A 27,271-nucleotide genomic window follows, 5' to 3' on the forward strand; every position below is an offset into this window, starting at 1 on the left:
TAGTTAGTCCACTTTGAGGTCTTATCTTCTCTCCCATAAAAAATTCTCGTCAAGCCCCCTTGTGAAGATAAAAAGGGAAAAACTAAGTCTAGTGCTCTGACCTGCTACAGGGACAGTCGTCATCCTCCAGGTAAGTGTGTCCAGGACAATTTGGCCACCAGCCTCAGAGAGTGTGGTGCCTGCTGCAGGCTAGAGCAGAGAAACCAAAATCAAGAGAAATGTAACTTGGGTGAGCCTTTCCGCATACTACTTGAGCACTGCCCCTCTGAGCACGGGGGCGGGGGGGTGGGGTGGCGGGGAATGGATTTACCCTGTCTTGTCAAACTGGCAGTGAGCTGCTGCAAGTTTATCTCACTCCAGTCAGAATCCAGCCCGACCAGCATCCATCAGGCTGTTGCAGCCTTGAAGAATAGTCTGGAGTCATGAATTGACCCAAAAAGAGTATCAGAGGAAAAAATAAAATAACACACAACTGGAAAAACTATGAGCCATTGATATATATAGGTAGATACATATACAGATTTAGGCTTCAATAGCACTTTTGCATTTCCAAGCAAGGAGGGCAGTATCCCCAAATCTGACTTGAACCTCCCTTTAAAATTTACACAGGTCTAGAGGCATCTGTTGAACTGGCAAAGAGGGCTGCCACCAGTCATCTGGGAGAGATCACTCACCCTAAGGAAACCACCAGAAGATAAAACCATCATCTTTAGACTCAAAGTGAAGCAATTCTGACTAAAGCATAACGTCTGTTACTCAAACTTGCCTTCTGGTCCAATCCCCAAATTGACCCATCGTGTCAGTCTTATGGGGGAAGTTTGGGCTTGTGGCTAAAATTCCTCAAACTGTCGAGATATCTGTAAGATATCATGGCCCAAGTTGCCCTGTATAACTATCTATCTAAACTGAAAAAAATGGACATTCTTCCCACTTCTGTAGGTCATAGGTCAGTCTGAGGCTTCGCCCAACTGGGCTTCACTATTTGAGAAATCCAGAACATCATGAGCAGATAGGTAGGGGCCTGGATGACAGGGACAAACTACCCAATATACATAATAATAACAAAGGGAGAAGAAAGGGAGATGGAGCAGGCACCACAGGAAAGAAACAATGGGGCACCCACCTAACAGCTGCCTGCATTTTTTTTTGAAGATTTTATTTATTTATTTGACATTGAGAGAGATCACAAGTAGGCAGAGAGGCAGGCAGAGAGAGAGGGGGAAGCAGGTTCCCCGCTGAGCAAAGAGCCCAATGCGATGGGGGGCTCGATCCCAGGACCCTGGGATCATGACCTGAGCCGAAGGCAGAGGCTTAACCCACTGAGCCACCCAGGCGCCCCTGCCTGGATTTATTCTTAAACTCGGGTAAGAACTGCTTTATCCTTCATTCCAAATAGCTGATACAAAGCCCTTGGGAATTGGGATCCTACCTGGGCAGGTGGGGGAAATAACCTGTTAAAATAGAACACACAGTCATTACCTTATTTGGTCCTCACATGATCCCTTAGAGATTATTATCTCTATTTTATGGATGAGAAAAGATACAAAAAAAATTATTCTTCTAGCTAAGTAGTGGTCTGGTGGTAACCTGGAGTTCACGTTTGCTTCTAAAATTCTGTCAACATATATTAAGTGCCCCAGTACCTTTAGAAATAAATTGATTGAGTCCTGTAGATCACTTCTTTTTTGTTATAAAACTTTTATTATTTTAGCAATAATGTGTGTACATTCTAGGAATAAGGAAAAATACAAATAAGCAGGATAAAAAATTACTCATAATCCTACCACTGACTACACTTTTTGTCTTTCATCCTTCACAATTTTTTTGTGCATATATGTAATATACAGATGCAGTCTTCCTTTCAAAAATATGACATTTACATATTACCAAGTAACCTTTTTTCATTTTATATCCTGTTAGGAACCTCTTTTTGTACAAATGAGTAAAGCTCTCCTAAAGATAGAGACTTGTATATTGGTTCAAAATATGATAAACAATGAGATGCAGATTAACAAGAGATACATCTAAAATCACTAATAGCAACAAGTTAAAAGTAGAAAGATGGACAAAGGTATATCAGGAAAATGAAAATCAAAAGAAAGCTATATGACAATGTTAATATCAGAAAAAATTAAAATCAAGGCAAACTACATTAAATAGGGATAAGGATGATTTCGGTTAACCTTCCAACGCATGACTATAAGTTTGTTTCTTACTCTCCTTATCTCATCTATTTCATTCACTTCTCTAAACATATCTTCCTTGCTTAAATGCCTGTTGTGTATATCTTCTTTAAATTCCTGGAGAGACTGAATCAGCCTCTCTCTAAAAGTTCCTTCTGTTTTTTCCTCCTCCTTTGGCTCTTCTTCCTCCTCTGGCTTTTCCTCAGGCTTTGGCTCTTCCTCAAGCTTTGGTTCACTCTCATTTTCTGGTTTTCCTTCAATTTTTTGACAGGGCTTCATCTTGTGAGTTTCTCTTTCTTCCTTCTTTCCTTTCCTCTTCCTTTCTTTTTTTCTGCTTTATTCCTCTTTGAATACAATTACTTCTAGAAAGCAAGGTGACCGTTAAGTCAAAGGCTTGGTGAATGAACCAGTGCTCTAGACAGAAGTCTCAGCATTTACTTTCTTCTATTCAGAGCTATCATTAAATATCTTCCACTTGGGAGACTTAATTAGCAATCAGAGCTTCCCTGAGCCTGAGGTTCTAACCTCCACGTTCCACCTCCTTACCTCTCTCTCCTCCCTCCCTCCAGCCCTTTTCAAGGCCCTCCCCAACAATTTCTTCGCATAAGGCAAAACGCAAAATCCTCCTAGAACGGAATGGGTAGGGAGAACAGGCGTGGGGGGATGGGGATGGGGATGGGGTGGGGGTGGGGTAGAACAGTGGAGCCCACAACCTCTGTCCCACCCTCGCCCCACTCCACCTCAGGGGTCTTTAAAATATTCCCCTCACCTACCTGTACTGATCCGACCGGTTTCTTCCTCCCCTTTTCTAGCCTTGTGTAGTGCTCGGAACGACAGACCTGCAGACCTGCGGACAAACGGGAAACGCTAGGGGAAGAGCGAGGGTTGGAGAAAGGTGGGGGGGGGGAGGGTGGGGGAGGGGCGAGCGCTTGGTGGGCCCACCCGCACCTCGTACCTTTTTCCTCATTAAGGTATTTGGTTATGAAAACTTCCCCACTTTCTGTTTCTCCCACTTCTCTCCTCGCCCCACAGTGCAAGTTAGCTCGAATTTCCCATCAGACAAGGAGTAGGAAAAACAGATTATTTCCAAACTATCTTTAAGACTGAGGCGCGGGTTGGCGGGGGAGGGTAGGTCTTGGGAAAGCGGTCTGAAGTGGTAGAGGATGATTATTTTTTAAACAATCACAGGTCTCCTTGTCCTTCTCCCGGGACTCCTAGTCCCTTTCCCAAGGGTCATCATTCCCTGCAGACTTGGAGGAGGGCGGTGGAGGGATGGTTTTGACCTGGGCTCTCTCACAAGTTTCTGCCCTAGGCCACTCCCACCCTAGAAATCCCCAAGCAGTACCTATTTTGACACCAACCTGCAAAATTCCGAGAAGTTGGCTCCTCTTTTCCCTGGCGTCAGGCTCCACCGTCTGCACTGCTAAAGGAAACCTGGTACCCAGACGGGAACAAGGACCAGACTAGCAGGACTTCTGCACACGTCGACTCCTGGTCACGTGAATTGTACGTCACCAGTGAGCTCCGGTCCCCAATCTCCACTCCCACCAAAAGCGCGGCAGAAGTGGGCCCGCCTATACCCGCCCCCCCAATACATCTGGCTTGTCATTCTTTGTTATTGTTGCCTATCCCGGAGGGCAAAATATTATTCGTCTTTCTGTGACTACTAGGGAGGGGCTGCATCTTTTTTTTCTGGAGCTACTAAACTTTTCTATTTCTTTTAAGAATTGTCACTTCGGTGCCTTCAGCTCACAGGACAGAACTCCTACATCCATCGCCCCTCCCCTAGACTCCATTTCATCTGCAGTCTGGTTCCTGGCTCTTGTGGAACAGGGTCGGTTTGGCAGCGGGGTGTGTTTAAAAAAAAAAAAAAAGGGGAGCCTGGGACAGGAGTGACATTTTTAAATTTAGTTTTCACTTTGTTCTCAATACTTGTACATTCTTTTCTTAAACAAAAGTAACATTTTTGTTATAGTCAGAAAAGACAAAAGCAAAATTACTTTAGTTAAATGACTTAACACACGTACAGTCCTGAGAATAGTTCCCTGGCCTATTGTAAGGGTTCTAAAAGTGCAAGCTATTTCTTTAAAAAAAATTAAAAAATAAATAAAAAATAAAAGTGCAAGCTATTATTATAACTATACTGGGATTTCATTTGGGGAAAATGATACAAAACTTTTTTTTAAGATTTTATTTATTTATTTGACAGTGAGAGCACAAACAGAGGAAATGGCAGGCAGAGGGAGAGGAAGAAGCAGGCTCCCCTTGAGCACAGAGCCTGATGTGGGTTTCCATCCCAGGTCCCTGGGACCGTGACCTGAGCTGAATGAAGGCAGAGGCTTAACCCTCTGAGCTACCCAGACACCCCAATATAAAACTTTTTAAAAAAGAAAATAATGTTTCACTTCCAAGTCCTGATGGCGTTATTTTCCAGGCAGCTGTACTGCCTGCAGAATCGTCAACTGTCAGATACATATTATGATCCCAAGTTTCCTCATGTGAAAGGACATAATAAAGGTACACCTCATAGAACTGACTTTTGGGAATTCTAAATGATACCTGGCTCATATTACCTTCAACAGATACAGATTACCTTTCAGCCTCACTTCAGTCTTTAGTGTAAGTCACAAATTTGCCAATGCAAATTACATAGTTCTCAGAGGCAACATTTAAAAGATAACAGGAGACATACATGTATTTTTGTTTTGTATCAGTTCGAGTGCCCCTTTGTGAGGCAGAATAAAGAGCTCAACAGATTTTGTAGAAAGAAAAAAACCTTCACCCCATGTTGTTTTTATTTCACTTGCCCTTCTGTCACATTTTCTCTATTTTCTGGGAAGTATGTGTATTTGAGTAACACAAAACCCAAGATAAAATGGTTCGGACCTGCCAGACAGAATACTGGTGTGACAGATGTTAGTCCCAGTGCCAGACCTAGATTGTGTTACCCTTACTAAGTCACTCTCCCTGTACTGGCCTTACCTACCAAACAGGAGAGCACAGGCAAGCTCTCAGAACTTTAGAAAGAAGCTTGTGATTGGTAAAACATTTCAATATATTGTCCGTAGGAAAACGGAAACATCCTGAATAGCAGCTGCTTTCCTTTAGCTTGAAGAAAATAGTTCCAGAAATCCTTAGAATGTCCTGAAAAGTGAAAGATGCTTTACTGCCATTATCTCATTTTATATTCTCAAACCAACCGACCACAAGGAAGATATTTTCATTTCTATTTTATATAATTCATTTCCATTATGTATACATATATATACATTTCCTATTCTAAACAAAGAATTAAAACAATATGCCCAAAGGCATTGTCTCCTTATATCTGAGCAGAAAAGGCCTCAGCCCAAGGGCCCACTTTTAGAGGGTCAGCATCTGACCCTCTTCTGGATGGCTTCTTCCCCAGGTAGTGAAGAGTCAGTGGGGCAAGATGTGTTTACCTGGAGCCTTCATTTATTTCCTTTTAGACCACACTCTAGATACCTAAGACCCTAGAATATTCTGCCGAAAGGACTTGGAGCCCAAATCCAAGTCCCACTTGTGCCTCTTCTCTAAGTCTATCCTGAGAGTGGGTCACATTCACTGTGGGTTCACACTAAAGGCAGAATCAATGAGATAGCTGAAAAGGCTCCTTCACACGAGCCTATTTCAAGAAATCTAAAGGAAAGAGTGGGTGGCCAGGCCAACAGGAACTCAGAGAAGTCAATGACCAGTTAGCCCAAAATAGTCAGAGAAAGCTTCAAGCAGGGAAAAACAAAAACAAAAACAAAAACAAAAACAAAAACGAAAAAAAACAACCAACCAACCAAACAAACAAACAAACAAAAAACTTGACCTGAGCCTCAGAGGATGGGCAGGACCTAGATGGAGGGTGGGCAGGAAAGAATAGCAGTCAGACTGAACCTAGGCCTTGTGGCCTGTCTCATGCTGCCTTGCTGGGTAGAAGTCCTCTTGTTCCTCCTTAGGGGGGTTTAATTCTATTGCCAGTGGCTATCATCTGAAAGCAGTGTCAGTGTAAGGACTTTGTGACATGTTCTGCACTTACCCCCAAGGATTTTCTCACCTATTTCCAGGTCATAGAATCTGAATTGGTCAACCTTTCTGGACAGGACTTACTTAAGCAATTGCTAAGTATTTGAAATACACATTCTCTTGAGCCTATAAAGCCATTTTTAGGTACCCATCCTAAGAAAATATTTAATGGTAGCCACAATGATTTGCCATACCAAAGTCCATAGATCTGAATTCCTAGCATCAGTCCTTTGACTTGGACTTGGATATACAAAGAGAAGCCCCAAGTGAAAAGCAGCAATGAAGGAACACAGAGAATTGTTCTAGGCAATAGCAGATATGTACCCAAGCATGTGCACATGCACACTCACACACGTGTGTGCACATTCTCATGAGCCAAAGATTCTCCCAGATTATTTTGATGGGGGATAAAGAAGGCAAAAGTCATGGATTCTGTTAAAACAATTCAAACTACACCAATGGTATGTACCATTTAGAAATGGAAAGTAACCATTATATTATGCATACATATAAATAAAAAAGGCAAATTGAAAGTTAAGATATCTAGAACTACATTTCTGTCACAACATACATATATTTATTTGGGAGCATTTAAAATATGAGCATATGGGGCGCCTGGGTGGCTCAGTGGGTTAAGCCTCTGCCTTCGGCTCCGGTCATGATCTCGGGGTCCTGGGATCGAGCCCCGCATCGGGCTCTCTACTCAGCAGGGAGCCTGCCTCCCTCTCTCTCTCTCTGCCTGCCTCTCTGCCTACTTGTGATCTCTGTCTGTCAAATAAACAAATAAAATCTTTAAAAAATAAATAAAATAAAATATGAGCGTATAATTAAATTGCACCATAACATATAGTCCACAAAATTAATTCCTACAAAATTTCAGGTTGTGTTATTGAGAGATGAATGAATGATGTGAGCCTCTTTGGTTAGCTGGGTGCAAAATTCAAATCCCTCAGGGACTCCACTGAGTTCTGAGGCCACCTTGTAACAGTTGTTTACTCTACACTGGTGCTTAAATGTCATCCTTCTATTTCTGCCTTTCCCCATACCCCATCACCCACCATATTATATCTAATGCCATCTTATTATGGGGTCTTATTGTGTTTCTATATCATAGTAGAAATGTGAATGAATATACACTGAACTATTCCCACAGGATATATTTGAGAATGAACATTTAATATAAAGGCAACTTTTACTTTCTAAGTGTTGTGTTTATATATTTAAATTTTATCTTTAATAGTCTTGTATTAATTAATAATATTCAGAAAAATGAGAGAAACCTTTGTAAACATGCAGAAGAAATAAAATACCTTGTCAACCATAGTTTATTTAAATGGAAGTGTTTTTATAATATATTGGTGTGTGAAAAAGGCAGGTTACAAAATATAACTTGCAGAGGATCTAATTTTAAAAAGTAATATGTGTATAGCTACTTATATGTATGCATGCATAACAAATATTATGGAATAATATACACCAAAATATTAAAAATGGGTATGATTGGATGATTGGTGGGCTTATGGGTGATTTGTGCTCTCTTTTTATATACTTCTTTGTGGATTCTTTTACATTTTCTCAGTGGGGGTGTGTAACTTCTATAATAAAGAGTAGTCTGTAAACAGTGCAATCTTATTTCATAGCACATATTTCACATATATACTTCTTCTGTAGTGGAGTAGGATCTGATTTAAGAGCTCCACTACCTTTTTCAGGTCCTTGCAATGGTGGAATTCTTCATATTTGGTTCTCTTGCCTTGTTTGTGACTAGTATGCATTAAAATGAGACTCTTCTTATTTTTCTGACTATGCCTTCTTCAATCTAAGTTTGAGATAGTCAAGCTGTAACACTAGTCATACATAGGAAAGGGAGGAATCTCTTCCCTAAATTTTACCTGGTGAGAAACCTTTCTTCATAAGATAATGTTTTGCCAGAAAGAGTAATATTGTTAGCAATAATACATTTTAAAAAGTTTTTTAAAAGATTTTATTTATTTATTTGAGAGAGAGACACACAATTGAGAGAGGGAATATAAGCAGGGGGAGTGGGAGAAAGAGAAGCAGGCCTCCTGCTGAGCAGACAGCCTGATTCGGGGCTGGATCCGAGGACCCTGGGATCATGACCTGAGTTGAAGGCAGCTGCTTAATGACTAAGGCACCCAGGCACCCAGCAATAATATATTTTAAGCAGATTTTAAAATAGCTTTAGTTACCAGTTCACCAATTCAATTCTTTTTTCTTTTTTTAAGTAGGCTCCACGCCCAGTGTGGAGCCCAGCACAGGGCTTGAACTCACAACCCTGAGATCAAGACCTGGGCTGAGATCAAGAGTCAGAAGCTTAACTGACTGAGCCACCCAGGAGCTGCCCCCTCCGCCCGGAACTCAATTCTTTTAGAAATACACATGAAGAGAAAAAGAAAATATTTTATTTCTGGCTCCCTTGACAAATAGCATTTATCTATAGTTCCCTGACTTTTCTTCCAGTGAAAATTCTTTACTTTTACAAATAAACACAATAAATATTATTATTTAAAAGCAGGCTATAAAACAATGTGTATAAAATTATCTTAGTTATATTCAAAAATACATATAGAAGGAAAACCCTCAAAAACCTACACTCAATTTCATTTATTTGATGACTCTCAAACATATATATTATTCCCTCATTATCAGTAAATATTAATTAGGTGCTTACTAGGTGTTGTTAACACAAATCCACAGGTCTCTTCCAGACTTTTCTTCTCAATTATCATCCCTGACTGGATGTGTTAGTGCAATGGAGTTGCATCTGGCTGGATTCTAAAGTCAGCATATCAAGTGAAGTCCTACCTAGTCAAATTTACCTATGAAATATTTAGATCCCTACTTCATAGCATATTAACATAAGTTGCAATGTTAGTGGGGGAAAAATCATAACAAAGTATTTAATCTTATCAATATATAAATTTTATGATAATACGGATTTTTTAAATTTTATGTCTGTTAATTCTTATATATTTTCCAAATTCATTTGTTTATCTGGGTTACACACACAAAACAATGAAATACACATTTTTAAGATAACTCAACCTATTCTTACTGTATTTCATCATGTTAAAATTAACAGTAATTAAGTCAATTCTCTGTTGCTTAATATTTAGGTTTCCTCTATATTTTTTTTCTATCACAAGCCAAGCCATCACTAAATTCTTTGCACAAAATCATAGTTACTCCCTAAGGAAAAATTTCAAGAATTGAAATTCCTACGTCTAAAAGTTTGAAAAATCTTATGAATTTAAATGTATATTGCAAAAGGGCCTACAAGTTAATTTAACCAATTTACAAGTGTACTGACAGTCCATATGAATAACCTCACATAAAATAGATAGTATGATTTTAAAAAGAATTCCTCAGTTTGACAGGTGAATAAGAATGAAGTTTTCATTTGTATATTTTGACCACTAGGGAGTCTGAAAAACTTATACTTGGTTCTCCACATAGATGTCTTCTTTGGTCAATAACTTTTTGATGTCTTTTCACCAGTTTTCAGGTAGTGATAACTACTGTTATTCTGTTGAGTTTTTTAAAGAACATTTTACTACAGAAAACTATTGTTTCAGTTAGTCTCATTGGTTGTAAGGAATAGATACTTAGGCTAGCTCAGCTGAAGCAGGATCCATGGTGAGTATTTATGGGGCAGTAAATAGCACTATGATGTTAAGGGAATCTGAGAACAAACAGCCAGTTTCTAGTGGACCTCTAGGTGCCAGGACCAGCACACTATAGTGCTCTGCCATTAACTTGGCTCAGATGCTGTCTCATTCTCCCTTCCTCTAACATCCCCTTCCCCTTTCTGTGTCTTGGCTCTACCTCATAGTTTCAGCTTCCTCATAATGCCACTCTGCTCATGTATTAGGCTTTCTCAGGTTCCTACGGTACAACACTTTCCCCCACAAAATTTCATGTACCTCACTAGCCCCAAACATGCACAACTTGTTTAGAATTTTAAGCCGTCCATAGATTTCCTGGGTTGAGAACACCTGGTCTAGGTTAAGTGATACAGTCAGTGAATGGGGGACGCCTGGGTAGCTCAGTCGGTTAAGCCTCCGACTCTTGATGACTCTTGATTTTGGCTCAGGCCATGATCTCAGGATTGTGAGATCAATCCTCCATCGGGTTCTGTATTGGGTATGGAGCCTGCTTAAAGATTTTCTTTCTCCCTCTCCCTCTGCATGCCCCCCCTCTTAAGAAAAGAATTTTATATGGTTAGTGGTTGAGAGTTGTTTAAACACTGGCCTAAGCCTGGATGAGGTGCCACCATGGTGGGGATGGAATGGCAGGCAGCAACCCTCCAGCAAGGCTAGGCTAGAGTTCCCTGCAGATACAGAGGCCACAGGTGAGATGCCTAGCAGGCTTCATCCTTCTAAGAGAACAAAACTGAAACAATTATTTATGAAGATTAAAAACTCTTGGAAGTGAAGGGGTGCCTGGGTGGCTCAGTCTGTTAAGTGTCTGCCTTCAGCTTGGGTCATGATCTCAGGATCCTGGGATGGAGTCCTGCATCAGGCTCTCTGCTAAGGAGGAAGCCTGATTCTGCTGCTCCCCCTGCTTGTGCTCTCTCTCACTCTCAAATAAATAAATAAAATATTTTTTAAAAACCTCTCAGAAGTGGAAACATTAGATCATTTCTCTAAAGCAGGACAAAAAAAGACACTGAAGCTCTATAGACATTAATTTACTGAACCTAAATTTTTTTAAAATTTAGGTTTAAAATTGTCAAACTAATTAGTCTGTATTTTCAAAAAGAATATTTAGGAAGCATTATTAGAACATTTTCCAATTGACAAATACAAACATGACCAAGTTATGAAGGATTTCCTATTTAATAAAAAATTTATTTTTTTAATTCTAAATTACTTTTCTCCCCAAAGAGTCATACTGTCTTTTTTTTTTATTTGACAGAGAGAGATCACAAGTAGGCAGAGAGGCAGGCAGAGAGAGAGGAGGAAGCAGGCTCCCCGCGGAGCAGAGAGCCCGATGTGGGGCTTGATCCCAGGACCCTGGGATCATGACCTGAGCCGAAGGCAGAGGCTTTAACCCACTGAGCCACCCGGGCGCCCCAAGAGTCATACTGTCTTAAACATTGTGAACAATTAGCTCTTTCATTTGTAGCTGATGCAAAATATTTTCTATTGGTTATAAGTTAATTTACTCAAATAACAAGGCACTCCTGCGAAAAGAGAAATCTTGGGATACTCATTCTCTCCCTCACCCAAAATGTAAGTATTGTATTTCTATAATGTAAAAAAACAAAGAATTTTAAATTTTAAAAAATGGAACAGAAAAGTACACAGAAGAAAAGTTAATGTTCCACTTTCCACTCCCAGCCTCCTTTCCTGATACCTAACTTTATGTCCATTTAGGTGCAAGCAAGGGCCCCAGGAGAAAAATAACGACAAGGGTGAGAGGACACCAGGAGAAGGAACTGGTTGGAGGGCAGGGGAAATGAGGAAAGGGCTAATTCCACAAGAATTGCAAATGGACAGTGACTCCAAGAGAAAATGCTGCCTCTTGCTGATGATTAGAGAAAGCCAAAGACTCTACCTGGCCTCCTGAAATGCCAAAGTGGAAAAAGAGACATTCCAGATCCAGTGTGACAGGAGGAGGAGGGGATGAAGGTTTCCCACTGCCCTGCCTGAGTGGAAGGGAGGACTGGAAGTCTATACCCCACTGTGACGTGGCTGTCACATGACTGGAGTCTATCTGGGCCCAAGTCCCTTTCTTGCTTTGTATCCTGAGTAATGACTCCTGTTGCAGAGGAGGAAAAACTTCAAGTCAATGAATGGGGGCAAAACAATTGTCCAGGAACGCCCTGGATTTGTGTTCCGACTTGAGCTGGCTGGGCTAACTCTGCCACCAGGATGGCTGGCAGCTGAAAGCAGAATCACCAATTGAGACAGTCTTCGTTCTTGACATCCCCTACTTACCCAAAGTCCACTGTGGGTTGTCCTGGGGGCAAGCAGTATATGAATATGGATACACGGGTACACTCTGGAAAGCTTTCAACTTACACAAGCCCCGCTCCCTGTGTCCCATGCCCTTTTGGTGCAAAACATTTTGGTAATAGAGGGGTGGAAATGAATCAGAGCAGAAGGCAACAGAGAGACACAGAAGGTAAAAGTTCTGTTTTAAGTAGTATACCCTCTTCCACCATTGTGGATATTTAAAAGACCAGGAATACTGGAGGCTGAGGGTGGCTTTGGAGAAAGAAGGAATATAAAGAGTGACAAAGCTGGGACACAAGGTGCTGGGAGGTGAGGGGCGAATGGAAGGTCTGCAGCGAGCTCTTGGCTGCAGTTGCCAGGGATCCTCCCACCCCGTTCCTCTGCGGGTCAGCGGGTCAGGGCTGCACGCCTCCCAGCAAGAATGCGTATGTGAGAGGGGAAGGAGACTAAAAGGATAGGCTCGGGTCGGTGCAAGGAACAGTGGTGGAGATGGGAACACACCCTTTCTAGGGCTCCCCTCCGGGTCTTCCCTTTTGGTGAATGCAGTATGTCCCGGGGAAGGTATCTACAGGAAAGATGGTGAGCTTCAGAGGAGGAAGGAAAGAGGAGCGAGCTGGGAGAGGGAGGAGTGGAGGAGGGGCTGTGACTGGATGCCCACTAGAGGGCGCAAGAGTCCTCTCAGGTGGGAAAAATAGAATTAAAAACAAAACAAAACAAATCCCTTCTGATATCGGAACCTTGAAAGGCACATAGTAGGGCCCCTGTCCTGGGTCCTAATCTTTCCACCAAGCATTCAGTCCTTTCGTCTCCTAGGAGTAATGGAGTCTAAAGAAAATAAGCGGGCCGGTCCGGGGAGGGATTTCAACATGGAAAACGTCTTCCAGGAAAGAAAAGAAAAGGGAAAAAGGAGGAGAAACAGGTCTCTCTGCAGAATGGAAAGGAAGCCCCCACCCCCCGCCCCCATGAGAGGGAATGAAGACAAAGAGCCTGAAGGCAATAATGGAGTTGGGCTCCACTTTCCCCAGGTTTTAGAAGAGGAGTGCCCAATAGTCGTGTCAATAACATCAACATGGTAGATGTAGATGACATGGAATGGTTCACGGAAGGGATGAGAGAGTTAAACTCAGGTAAACAAAGTTAAGGTAGAGTCCACATGGCCTTAATGAAATTACTCTCAGCATCACTACCATGATGAGTTTTTCTTTATGCTTTAAAAACTAAGGTTTACTCTGGAGTTACTACTTTTCAAGTATTGTTTTCTGTTTCTTCACCTTTTCTTTCTTTCTTTTTTTTTTTTAAAGATTTTATTTATTTATTTGACAGACAGAGATCACAAGTAGGCAGAGAGGCAGGAAGAGAGAGAGGAGGAAGCAGGCTCCCCACGGAGCAGAGAGCCCAATGTTGGGCTTGATCCCAGGACTCTGTGATCACAACCTGAGCGGAAGGCAGAGGCTTTAACCCACTGAGCCACCCAGGCGCCCCCTTTCACCTTTTCTTGATATAATTTTGCTGATTCAATTACTTCAGAGCTTTTAGTATTGCCAACTTCTATTTGAATATTGCATTCTGAGTAAATCAACAAGTCTTTGTCAGCAGAGGTGTTTCACTCATTTGAATAGAAAGATGGTCAATATTTATTTATTTGAGTATAGGTGACACACAATATTACATTTGTTTCAGGTGTACCATTCATTATTGATTTTATTTTATTTAAGATTTTATTTATTTATTTGACAGAGAGAGACACAGAAAGAGAGGGAGGAAACACAAGCAGAGGGAGAGAGAGAGGCAGGCCTCCCGCAGAGCAGGGAGCCCAAAGAGGAGCTCAATCGGACCATGACCTGAGCCAAAGGCAGCCACTTACCGACTGAGCCACCCAGGTGCCCCTCATTATGGATTTTAAAATGAAAAAGTTACAGAGCAATGTGTAAATTTATTGCTACTTATTTTTAAATTATGTATTATATATATGAACAGTCTTAAATATATCTACTAAAATGGGGCTGTTTATCTTTGTATGTCATACTTATAGATGGTTTAAAATTTTGCCTTTCATACTTTCCAAGAATTTGTATATATTACTCGTATCCTTAAATATAATAAAAATAGTTAAAGTAATGTGTCACTCAGCGTTTTTTTAGTGCCATTTAATATAAACTTGTTGAAAGAATTAAAAAAGAGCATTTCAAGTTTTTTTTTTAGAATTTCTTACTTAGCAATATAACTCCAGTACTTATTACCATAACTTTAAAGGGTCACTCTTGTCACCTGTGAAAAGGGAATGCTATTTGCCTCCCAGAGCTGCTGAGTAAATCAGATGAGGTACTGAATGTGTGAACTGTGTTGACTTAGACCCTACCCCATGTGCTTGCCTTTTCAGAATTGCAAACCCCAGAGATACTCAGGGAGGGCTGAGAGATGTCTAACCTGTGCCCAGGAACAAGTTCAGGTAGCTGAAAAGTGGGTGCCACCCTTCCCTGGATTCTGCCATGTCTTCTAGACTCTACTGTCACCTCTCCTTCATCTTTTTCCATATGCTGACAGTGGTTGATGTTGGGGTCTTCAAGGTGACAAAACCCCACTGATTTCTATGAGATCATTGTCACACTTATGAAGGTGGGTACCACACAAATGTGCCTCAGTAATTGAACATCTTAGCCAAGATCTTAGTAAAAATAGGACTTTTCTGTTTTACTTACGAGTCCTCTGCTCTCCAGAGACTCAGACATGATTCCATTTGGATGGAGAGTGTTGGGTCAACACATGAATATGAGACTTCATTAATAAAGTAAATGATGAATAAAATAAAATGATAGCTTAAACAATTGGAGCCAGTCATTTATTATCTTAATTATAATAAAGACTATGTTGGTTTTCTATATATTTTAGTAGTGGAAATTTCAAGAATAACACAACATTGGCTTTTTATGCCTCCCACGTTCTTGCCACAGTTGACTTCTGGGCAGATCCACCCACTAGGGCAACAGGCATACATGAAGTATATAAATTACAGGCATTTTCACCTTCTTACATTAAAGCAGAGTAACACCCCCAAAACCTGATCTTATCCCTACATGAAAGAGTTTAAAATATTTTATAAGATTAAAAAATCCATAAAAATGTTATCAATTAATCCTCTGCAAAATTGTGTCATTCTTAGCAAGTAGAGTTTCTTAATCAACCTTATAGTCCTAGTGCCTATTGTAATGTTTGACACATTGTAAATGTTGAATAAATGTCCACCATGCACATTATGTCTCTGTGGGGATCCTTGTCCTTGATGCAGTCCTAACTCTTAACTAAAGAACAGCAAGTAAGTAATTTTATTTCTCTAGAGGCCAACTTGTATTTCCTAAGGAGCCTAGTAGGGTGTGGATGGCATGCCAAATTAAAACATGAATAAAATTTGGGGCGCCTGGGTGGCTCAGTGGGTTGAGCCGCTGCCTTCAGCTCAGGTCATGATTCCAGGTCCTGGGTTCGAGCCCCACATTGGGCTTTCTGCTCAGCGGGGAGCCTGCTTCCTCCTCTCTCTCTGCCTGCCTCTCTGCCTACTTGTGATTTCTCTCTGTCAAATAAATAAATAAAATCTTTAAAAAAAAACATGAATAAAATTTAATTTGATTTGCAAATTAAATGTGTCACATAGACTGCCTGCTTTAGAATTTTCTCTCTCTCTTGCTAAAAATGTAGACTTTAGTACCCCTTCCTATATTCCATGATTTAAACACACTTCTAACTGGGCCCCAAAGCATACATTATTATCATGCTCCTCTGAGAGAATCTAATGTGGACTAACACTGGAGAACCATGGTAGTGCAGTAGAAATACAATTATATTGAGTATTGACTTAGTCCGTTTGGGCTGCAATAACAAAAGTACCATAGACTGGGTGGCTTAAATAACAGAAAATTATTTTTCGTAGTACTGGATGCTGGGAAGTCCAAGATAAGGCCCTGGCATCTTGATTTGACATCTGGAGAGGGTCCATTTCATGTTTCAAGTCTCCTTGCTTTCCATATCACATAAAGATCAAGGGAGCATGCAGGGGCCTCCTTTATAGGAGCACTAATCCCATTCACAAGAGGTCCACCCTCAGGACCTAATCACTTCCCAAAGGCCTAACCCCTAATTACTACCAAGGTGGGGATTAACTTTCAACATATTAATTTGGCAGAGGGACACATTTAGTCTATGGTAAGTACAAATATGCCTAGAAAAAGACTGCAAGGAAATACCTCAAAATGTCAGAGATCCTAGCAATGCATATATCACATGACCTAAATTGTCTTATTCTATTGTTAGTATCTGTTTTTTTAAAAAAAATCATTCAACATTTTTCATATTATAAAACATAATAAAATATGTATGTAGATTATATGTGATGGTTTTATTTTTTTCTCAAAAAAAGTGTTTCTGAATCAATGGTATATGTTGCTGATGCTGCAATCTAATAATCAAGAAAGTTAGGTGTATAAATATATAGAGGAGTGTGCATATACAAATAGACCTAAAGAAATTCACCACTGGTGATATTTGGAATGGATGTGTAATTGAAGGCAAAATTTTTGTTGTATGTACGTCAATGTCAGGTTTTTATATTTTATTCTATTCTACAGTTCCAATCTTATTGCAATTAAAACAATTCTGACTATATGTCATCACATTAGTTCAGAATATGCAGAAAATAATGGTAATAATAACAATATTCATAATGCAGAAAAAGCATTTGACAAAGTACAACATCTATTCATGAAGTAACCCTCAACAAAGTAGGTTTAGAGGGAGCATACCTCAACATAAAAAAGGCCATATATGAAAAACCCACAGCTAATATCATCCTCAATGGGCAAAAACTGAGAGCTTTTCCTCTACAGTCAGGAACAAGACAGGGATGTCCACTCTCATCGCTGTTCTTTTTAACATAGTGCTGGAAGTCCTAGCCACAGTAATCAGAATATAAAGAGAAATAAAAGGCATCCAAATCGCAAGGAAGAAGTAAAACTTCCACTATTTCCAGATGACATGATACTCTATATAGAAAACCCAAAAGGCTCCACCAAAAAACTGCTAGAACTTACCAACAGATTCAGTAAAGCTGCAGGATATAAAAATCAATGTACAGAAATCTGTTGCATTTCTACACACTAATAATGAAGCAGCAGAAAGAGAAATTAAGGAAATCAATCCCATTTACAATTGCACCAAAAACAATAAGATACCTAGTAATAAACTTAACCAAAGAGGTGAAAGAACTGCATTCTGAAAACTATAAAACACTGATGAAAGAAATTGAAAAAGACCCAAAGGAATGGAAAGACATTCCATGCTCATGGATTGGAAGAAGGAAGAACAAATGTTAAACTATCTATACCACCCAAAGCAATTTACATATTTAACACAATCTCTTATCAACATACCAACACGAACAAACAATCCTAAAATTTGTATGGAACCAAAAAGTACCCTGAATAGCCAAAGTTCTCTTGAAAAAGAAAAGCAAAGCTGGAGGCATCAGAATTCCAAACTTCAAGTTATGTCACAAAGCTGTACTGATCAAAACAGTATGGTACTGGCAAAAAACAGACACATTGATCAACAGAACAGAACGGAAAACCCAGAACTGAAGTCACAACTATATGGTCAATTAATCTTTGACAAAGGAGGAAGAATATGCAATGGAAAAAAGACAGTCCCATCAACAAATGGTGTTAGGAAAAATGGACAGCTACATGCAAAAGAAAAGTTGTAAAATTGAACAACTTTCCACTTTTGTATGCCATACACAAAAATAAATCAAAAATGGATGCAAGATGTAAATGTGACACAGGAAACCATCAAAATCCTAGAGGAGAACAAAGGCAGTAACTTCTTTGATATTGGACAAAACAACTTCTTTCTAGATATATTTCCTAAGGCAAGGAAAACAAAAGCAAAAATAAACATTGGGACTTCATCAAAATAAGATGCTTCTGCACAGTGAAGGAAACATCAAAACTAAAAGCCGACCAACAGAATGGGAGATGATATTTGCAAATGACATATCTGATAAAGACTTAGTATACAAATGATATGAAGAACTTCTAGGGGTGTCTGGGTGGCTCATTTGTTAAGCATCTGCCTTCTGCTCAGGTCATGATCCCAGGGTCCTGGGATCGAGCCCTGCTCAGGCTTCCTGATCTGTGGGAAGCCTGCTTCTCCCTTTCTCATTCGCCCTGCTTGTGTTCTCTTTCTCACTTGCGTGCGCTCTCTCTCTCTCTCTCTCTCTCTGTGTGTGTGTCAAATAATTTAAAAAAAGAATTTCTACAAGTCAATACCCTAAAAATGAACAATCAAATTAGAAAATGGGGAGAAAATGTGAATAGAAATTTCCCCAAAGAAGACATCCAGGGACCCACAGACACATGAAAAGATATTCAACATCACTTATCATCAGGGAAATGAGAATCAAAGCCACAATGAGGGATCACTTCACACTTGATAGAATGGCTAAAATCAACAATACAAGGAAGAACAGATATTGGTGAGGACATGATGAAAGGGAAAGGGAACCCTCTTGTACTGTTGGTAGGAATGCAAGCTGGCGTAGCCACTCTGGAAAACAGTATGGAGTTTCCTGAGAAAGTTAAAAACAGAACTACCCTATGATCCAGCAATTGTACTACTAGGTATGTACCCAAAGAATACAAAAATGCTAATTCAAGAATACATGCACCCCAAAGCATATAGAAACATTATCTAAAAATAGCCGAATTATGGAAATAGTCCAAATGCTATTGACTGATGAATGGATAAAGAAGATGAGGTATATGTATATAATGGAATATTACTCATCCATAGAAAATAATGACATACTGCCATTTGCAAGGACATGGATGGATCCAGAGAGTACAATGCTAACCAAAGTCAGTCAGTCAGAGAAAGACAAATACCATATGATTTCACTCATATGTGGAATTTAAGAAACAAAACAAATGAACAAAGGAAAAAAGAGAGAGACAAACCAATCATATGATACCTGTCAAGAAAGAGGCTCTTAACTATAGAGAACAAACTGATGGTTACCAGAGGGAAGGTGGGCAGAAGGACGGGTGAAATAGGTGATGAGGATTAAAGAGTACACTTATCATTATGAGCAGTGAGTAATGTATAGAATTGTTGATTCACTATATTGTACACCTGAAACTAATGTAACACTGTATGTTAACTATATTGGAATTAAAACTTAATTTAAAAAGGTATATTATGCAAATTGTGTCTATAAAAAAGCTATTGTTGCTTTTTAAATATCAACCAAGATAGAATTTAAGGCAATGGGGATTTATAAAGAAGGATATTTAATAAAGAAAAAAAGACCAATTCACCTGGATTGTATTATGATACCTAATTTATATGCACCTAAAGACATAAAGCAAAACTAAAAACCAAAATAAAAGGATGAGTAAAAAAATCCGCAATCATAGTGAGAAAGAATAACAGAAGTTTCTTGGTAACTAATTGTACAGTCAGAAAAATATCAGTAAGGATATAAAAAAATTTACCCATGATAGCCTCAGGATACTTAGTAAGAGTCCAGGCATTGGAACAAAATCCACACACTGCCTCTTACTAGCTGTGTGACCCTCACTATTTTTATATCATAAACTCCCTTCCTAAACTAATGAGAACTATAGACTCTCTCCTTAGCATATGCATACACCTTGAATAAATGGATTCATCCATCCCTACTCACATATGTGCATTTAATTTTGAACACAAGTTTAAGGGGATCCACAAGTAGCCCTTATTAAGGCTTTGTAGTCCAGTTTAATCAGTAGGAACCTAGATAGGAGGGTCAGGTAGAAAACAAATAGTAAGATGAAAGACATACACACAGATCAATAATCAGAATGAATATAAATAGACTAAACAGTTCAAATCACACTTGATAGAAGTAATAAATCAAATGCTGCTTAAAGAGACACAACATAAATTTAAGGACACAGAAAGACTGAAAGTCCAAGTAAGCCATAAGCCAAGAAATATTACTAGAGATAGAGAGATATATTTTATGATGATTAAATTGTCAATCTTATAGGAGGGTACTAAAATTGTAAGTCTCTATCCTTCTACTAACATTGCTTCAAAATATACAATACAAAAAATATCAGACATAAAAGGAAAATTAGAGAAATGTAAAGTTATGGAATGGTGGAACATGTAAATATACCTCTCTAAATAACTAATAGGATAATTAGAAAAAATCAGCAGAAGTATTAAAGATTTAAGCAATAAGACTAACAAAGTTGACCTAATTTACACATATAGAGCAATACAAACTACAGTTGGAGAATATACATTTTTTTCAAATACAAACAGGACATTTGCTGAAATCAACCTTTTACTCAGTCTTTTAACCAAGTAGCGACAAATTTTAAAATACTAAAATAATTCAGAATATGTTCTCGGATGACAAATAAACCTAATAATGACAAATGGATAACAACAACAAAAATCTCAAAGTATTTGGAAATTAAGCAATACATTTCTCAGTAATTCATGAGTAAAAACAGAAATTACAATCAAATTTAGCATTACCTTTAATTGAATGATAATGAAAACACAACAAATGGAAACTCGTGGAAGGCAGCTATCTGTGCTTAATAAAATATTCTATGGCTTTAAATGCATATATTAGGAAAAAAGAAAGACTGAAAAATAATCTTAAAATTTAAAATCTTAAAATTAAAGAAAGACTTAAAAATTATCTTAAGTTTGCCTGAAGATAAGTTTTTTGGGGAAAACAAATCCACACGATTCTTAAAACAAGAAATAATTAAGAATAGAAACTAATAAAAAAGAAATGAAACAAAAAAAAGAAGCATACAAAAGTTAATTGCATGTAAATACTAATAGAATAAAAAATTGTCCAAGAAAAAATGAGAAGACCTAATATAAATCCCAAGGATAAAAGAAAGAACAGCACATATTCTACAGATTTTAAAAATATAATAAAAGAATAATAAGAACAATGTCATTCTAGTAAATTTAAAATTTAGATTAAATCCATGAATTTATAAAAAACACAACTTACCAAAATGGAAAAAAAGAAGAAATAGAAAATCTAACCAGTCCTATATCTATTAAGTGAAACTGCATGGCAATTTAAAAATTGACATAATTCCCACTTTTGTGGTGACAACAGGAAGAGCTATGAAGACCCACTCAACAATTAAACATTTAACCATTTAATGTCTTTAGGAATTATCCTAAGGGAAAATAGCACATGAAGAAACATTCATTAAAGGAAAATCTACCAAAACTTGGTAAAAACAATAAGGGTTCCTGGCATTTGAACCAAGACCTGCTGCCTCCTTCCTCTTCATCTCCAGCTCAGCTTAACAGAAACTATACTCTGGAGGCACAGCCAAAATTACAGAGCTTCCTTTCCCCTCAGTTCCCAATCAAGGTTTATGTCTCACTGGGAGGGCAGGTCACCAGCATTTCTTATCTCCTCCAAATTAGAGTTGAAGAAGCTAAATTCTTAGTGAATGTGACCAAGAACTCATGGATTCCTTTCTAAGTAACCAGTTACTACCCCAAAGACAAATGCTTTACCCAACAAGGCAGACCAAGAATAAAGGGGTCCTAAATGCCCTCATCATGGATTCCTCTTAGAGCAGAGATTTCATACCAGGAAAAGCAATCAAATAAATAAATAAACAAATAAAACCAGAGGCTACAGCCCTGCCAAAAGTAGCAGCTCACAGTTTTTGCCCAGGGAGAGAAGTAGCCCATAAAAATAGAGAGCTTCTCAGCTCTCCCCAAAAGAGAGGACTCAATTTGAAACACAGTCTGGGGAAGGTAAAGCTTAAACTTACACTAAAAAACATTAGCTTTCCTTAAATAAAAGCAACAGGTTAAACTATAGGCCAGCTAGTACACCAGAGAAAATTAGGGGGAGAGTTAATAAATAAGAGTCTACTGAGGGTCAGAATAAACTTGAAAGACTGGGTCAAAAACTGTACCTGATTGAATTTAATTGGATCAGACTTTTAAGCATTTTATCCTCCAGGGCTTTGTTGAAAACAGATCAATCAGCCTATAATTAGCGGAGCCTAACAGGCCAAGTGTAACACCAAATGAAGCAAACAGCTTAATACAGAGATCAGAGAAAGAGACAGTCAAAAAGTGTGTTGGCAGAAACAACTGTAATTCCAGGATGCCTGTATATGTGCCTATTTGCACCCTCTGAGGATTGATACCCAAAATGTTCACAAAGTGGGGGAAACAGCTTCACTAACATAACCTAGTCAAGTCACAAAACAAGCAAGCAAACAACAACCAAAACAAAGAGCGCAGAAGGTGGGGGGGGTGTTAGTTTGTATTCAAAGATGTTAAAATATACTACCTAACCTGTGCAGATGTCAACAAAAGTTACAAAATATTCTGTCAAGAAAAGCTGCATTGTACAGAGTAAAATATGACAAGAAGATTTATTCCTTGAGATTGAACTTAATTCCAACTACTTTAACAGGGGCAGCGGGGGATTTTTATGATCAATACACAAGGAGAAAAAGTCATTGGATTAAAATTACTAATAGGAACTTGATTAGATATCAAGGGTGGAGGAAGAGGAACTTAATTGACTTTCAAGAGTAGAAGGATTCTTACTAAACTACCTAACCAGGGTTCTTGCTAAAATGAGGATGAAACTAATCTTGACAAAACTAAAACTAATCTTGACAGTCCAAGGACAGGGCCTAATCAAGAAGAAGGCTTGGGATGCCTGGGTGGCTCAGTTGGTTAAGCATCTACCTCCAACTGAGGTCGTGACCTCAGGGTGTTGGGATTGAGCTCCATGTTAGGCTCCCTGCTCAGCGGGGAGCCTGCTTCTCTCTCCCTCTACCCTATCCTCCTCCCTGGCTTGCGCTCCTGAGCTCTTTCTCTCTCTCCCCTGTTCTCTCTCTCTCTCTCAAATAAATAAAGTCTTATAAAGAAAGAAGAAAGTCCTTGCATATAAAGTCAGTACAAAGAAAGAATATGAGACCTGTGTACAGGAAAAAGGAGGCAACACAAACTATGCTGTGAGAAGTACCAGATGTCAGATTGAACATACAAAGATTTTAAAGTAGCTATTATAAATATCCTCAAAGAACTAACAAACAATGCTTAAAGAAATAATGTAAGATATGAAGACAATGTTCTATATCAGAGATATAAATAGAGAATATCAACATATAGAGAATATCAACAAAGATTTTTAAAAATAAGAAAAACAATGGAAACTCTGGATTAGATGAGTATAATAATGAAAATGAAAAATTCACTAAAGGTGCTCAACAGATTTCAATAGAAGAAGAAAATATAAGTGAAGTTGAAGAATGACATTGTGCAATCTGAAGAACAAGGATAAAACAGAATAGAGAAAAATAATCAGAGACTCAAAAGATGTAAGACACACCAACATATGTGCAATGGGAGTACCTGAAAAAGAGGAAAGAGAAAAGAGTAGAATATATTCAAAGAAATAATGGCTGTGGGTGCCTGACTGGCTCAGTCAGTAGAGCATACATCTCTTGATCTCAGAGTTTTGAGTGCAAGCCCCAAGTTGGGCATAAAACTTACTTAAAAAAAAAAAAAAGAGTGGCTGAAAACTTCCCAATTTGCTAAAACAAAAAACAAACAAACAAAATCTGGAAAAAGAAGAGCAAATTCAACTAAAACCAACCTGAAGGAAGAGTATTCTAAGGATTAGAGAAGAAATTCGTGACATATAGAAGAGAAAATATAGAGAAAATTAATACCAGAAATTGGTTCTTTGAGGAATAAAATTGACAAACCTTAGGTAGACTGAAAAAAGAGAAAAGACAAATTACTACAACGAAAAATAAAAGAGGGGACAATACTATCAACTTTACTGTTATAAACTGGGTTATAAGGGAATATTATGAACAACTAAATGCAACAAAATCAATAACTTAGATTAAATGGACACATCCATATAAAAGACAGAAACTACTGAAAGTGACTCAAGATGAAATAAAAATAATGGCCTAAACTACTAAGCTTGGTGAAAAACATTAAATCTACACATCAAAGAATCTCAACAACTCCAAGAAGGATAGACCAAAAAAGATCTACACCAAGACATAAAATTGAACCATTGAAAGAAAAAGAGTCTTGAAGGCAATAAGAAGAGCAACTTATCACAAGTTAAGGATACTCAAGATTATCATCTAATTTCTCACTAGAAATCATGGAGATCAGAAGGCAGTGCAATGACATATTTAAAGTACTGAAAAGGGGCACCTGGGTGTCTCAGTGGGTTAAGCCTATGCTTTCCACTCAGGTCATGATCTCAGGGTCCTGGGATGGAGCCCTGCATCAGGCTCCCTGCTCAGTGGGGATCCTGCTTCCCTCTCCCACTCTTCCTGCCTCTCTGCCTACCTGTGACCTCTCTCTCTCTGTGTCAAATAAATAAAATCTTAGGAAAGAAATAAAGTAGAAAAAAGAAATGAATAACAAATTATATATATATATATTTTTTAATTTTGTATTATTTTATTTTTTCAGTGTTCCAAAATTCATTGTTTATGCACCCCACCCTGTGCTCCATGCAATACATGCCCTCCTGAATACCCGCCACCAGGTTCACCCAAGCCCCCGCCCCCTTCCTCTCCAAAACCCTCAGTTTGTTTCTCAGAGTCCACAGTCTCTCATGGTTTGTCTCCACTTCTGATTTCCCCCAACTCACTTCTCCTCTCCATCCCCAACGTCCTCCGTGTTATTCCTTATGCTCCACAAATAAGTGAACCATGAGTTCTATATCTGGTACAACTGTCCTTTTAAAATAAGGGAGAAATTAAGACACTCTCAGAAAAGCAAAAGCTAAGTGAGTTTGTTACCAAGAAAAGTGCCCCACAGGAAATGCTAAAAGGTGTTCAAATGAAAGGACCTCAGTCATATAAGAAATAAAGATCTCTGGTAAAGGTAAATGTATGGGCAAATATAAAAGCCAGTATTACTACACTTTTAATTTGTAACTCACTTTTTATTGCCTGCTTGACATAAAAAATATGCATAAAAATAATTATAAGTTTATGTTATTAGATACACATGGGTAAAGACGTAATTTGTGATAAAACCACAAAAGAGGTAGACAAAAGAATACCAAAGGAAACTGAACACAGGGACACATATATTTGTACATGAATATTCATTGCAATCTTATTCACGATAGGTAAAAGGTGGAAAATCCAAGTTCTCATCAACAGATGAATGTATAAACAAAATGTAGTATATACATCCAATAGAATAATATTCACTTATAAAAATGAATGAAGTTCTGAAACATGCTACAATATGGATGAATCTTCAAAAAATTACATTAAATGCAGTCAGCCAGACACAAAAGGACGATATCGTATGATTCCACTTATATAAGATATCTAAAATAGACAAATTAATAGAAACAGATGGTAGATTTGGAGGTTACCAAAACTGGCGGAGGGAAAAATGCAGTTATTGCTTACTGGATACAGTTGCTGCTTGGGCTTCTGAAATAGTTTTAGAAATAGATAAGAGTGATGCTTGCATAACTTTGTGAATGAAATTAATGTCACTGTTCTGTATACTTAAAAATTATTTAAATGGAAAGTTTTATGTTATGTATATTTTACTAAAATAAACTACCGAATTGACATGATCTGAAAATCTGTTGTGACTATGTTGCTTCTCCCAGTATTCAATCTCTTGACTGAAGCTTTGTTTGTATTCTCTCTCTTTTTTTTAAGATTTTATTTATATATTTGACAGACAGAGATCACAAGTAGGCAGAGAGGCAGGCAGAGAGAGAGGGGAAGCAGGCTCCCTGCTGAGCAGAAAGCCCCATGCGGCGGCGGGGGGGGGGGGGGCCTCAATCCCAGGACCCTGGGATCATGACCAGAGCCCAAGGCAGAGGCTTTAACCCATTGAGCCACCCAGGCGCCCCTGTATTCTCTTTTGATCATTAGCTCACTCTTAGTCATTTTACTTAATTTGTACTTAGTTCTCTAGTGCCCCTCCCTGTGGCATTCATTATCCTTTCTCTGTTTACCAGAGAGGGGCTACAATTCCTTTTAGGGCTATTGGCTATTAGCACATCTTCTCTGACAAATCTTCTTTTTATTTCCTTTGCATCAAAGATGTGTGTGTGTGTGTGTGTGTGTGTGTGTGTGTGCGTGTGTGTGTGTGTGTATTATAAGCACGAGTATTGTATTTTTGTAGTGGTGTCATTCTAGTCAAAGAACATCATGCAGATATTTGTAGTGATTTAAAAAAAGAAGTTTTACTATGATTCTGGATCTTCAGCCAGCCCCACTTTGTGCTGCTACTTCTAAAATGGTAAAGGTATATCTTGTTTTATTGTGCTTTGCTTTACTTAGCTTTGCAGATATTGTATTCTTTACAAATTAAATGTATGTGGCAACCTTGCATTGAGCAGGTCTATTGGCTTCATTTTTCAACAGTATTTCCTCACTTTGTGTCACATTTTGATAACGTTTGTAATATTTCAAACTTTTTCATTATCATATTTGTTATGGTGATCTGTGATTAGTAATCTTTGCTGTGATTATTGTAATTGTTTGGGACACCACAAACCGTACCCATGTAAGACAACAAACTTAACTGATAAATGTATGTGTGTCCTGACTACTCCATCAACCAGTCATTCCCCATCTCTCTCCCTCTCCTCAGGACTTTATGCCCTGAGACATGACAATATTGAAATTAGGTCAATTAATATCCCTACAATGACCTCGCATGTTCAAGTAGAAAGAAGAGTTGTACGTCTCTCATTTTTAAATCAAGAGCAAGATATGATTAAGTTTAGTAAGGAAGGCATGTCAAAAGTCAAGGTAGGCTGACAGCTAGGCCTCTTTCACCAAACAATTAGCCAAGTTGTAAATGCAAAGGAAAGCCTCTTGAAGAAAATTAAAAGTGCTACTCCAGTGAGCATGTGAATAAGAAAGTGAAACAGCCTTACTGTTAATATGAAGAAAGTTTTAGGGGTCTGGAAAGAAGATCAAATCAGCAACAACATTCCCTTAAGAC

At 38.5% G+C, this 27,271-nt stretch overlaps 1 protein-coding gene across 2 annotated transcripts in view; it reads right to left on the minus strand.

Moving 5' to 3' along the window:
* Positions 1-1,684: 1,684 nt before the first annotated feature.
* The window catches only part of TCEAL9 (transcription elongation factor A like 9), a 45,987-nt gene continuing 20,400 nt past the window's right edge, over positions 1,685-27,271 (minus strand). Inside the window, exons 1-5 of one of the 2 annotated variants that reach the window (XM_047716744.1) lie at positions 6,398-6,453; positions 5,170-5,327; positions 3,545-3,674; positions 2,957-3,030; positions 1,685-2,545 (exon numbers count right to left, since the gene is read on the minus strand). In XM_047716744.1, the coding sequence (XP_047572700.1) occupies positions 2,148-2,462 (315 nt within the window). In that variant the 5' untranslated portion in view covers positions 2,463-2,545; positions 2,957-3,030; positions 3,545-3,674; positions 5,170-5,327; positions 6,398-6,453 and the 3' untranslated portion in view covers positions 1,685-2,147. Of the gene's footprint in view, positions 2,546-2,956; positions 3,031-3,544; positions 3,675-5,169; positions 5,328-6,397; positions 6,454-27,271 lie in introns of those variants that run through there. The other variant, XM_047716743.1, reaches the window with a different exon arrangement.

Source organism: Lutra lutra, chromosome X (genome assembly GCF_902655055.1).
Source record: "Lutra lutra chromosome X, mLutLut1.2, whole genome shotgun sequence".
Taxonomy (NCBI): domain Eukaryota; kingdom Metazoa; phylum Chordata; class Mammalia; order Carnivora; family Mustelidae; genus Lutra; species Lutra lutra.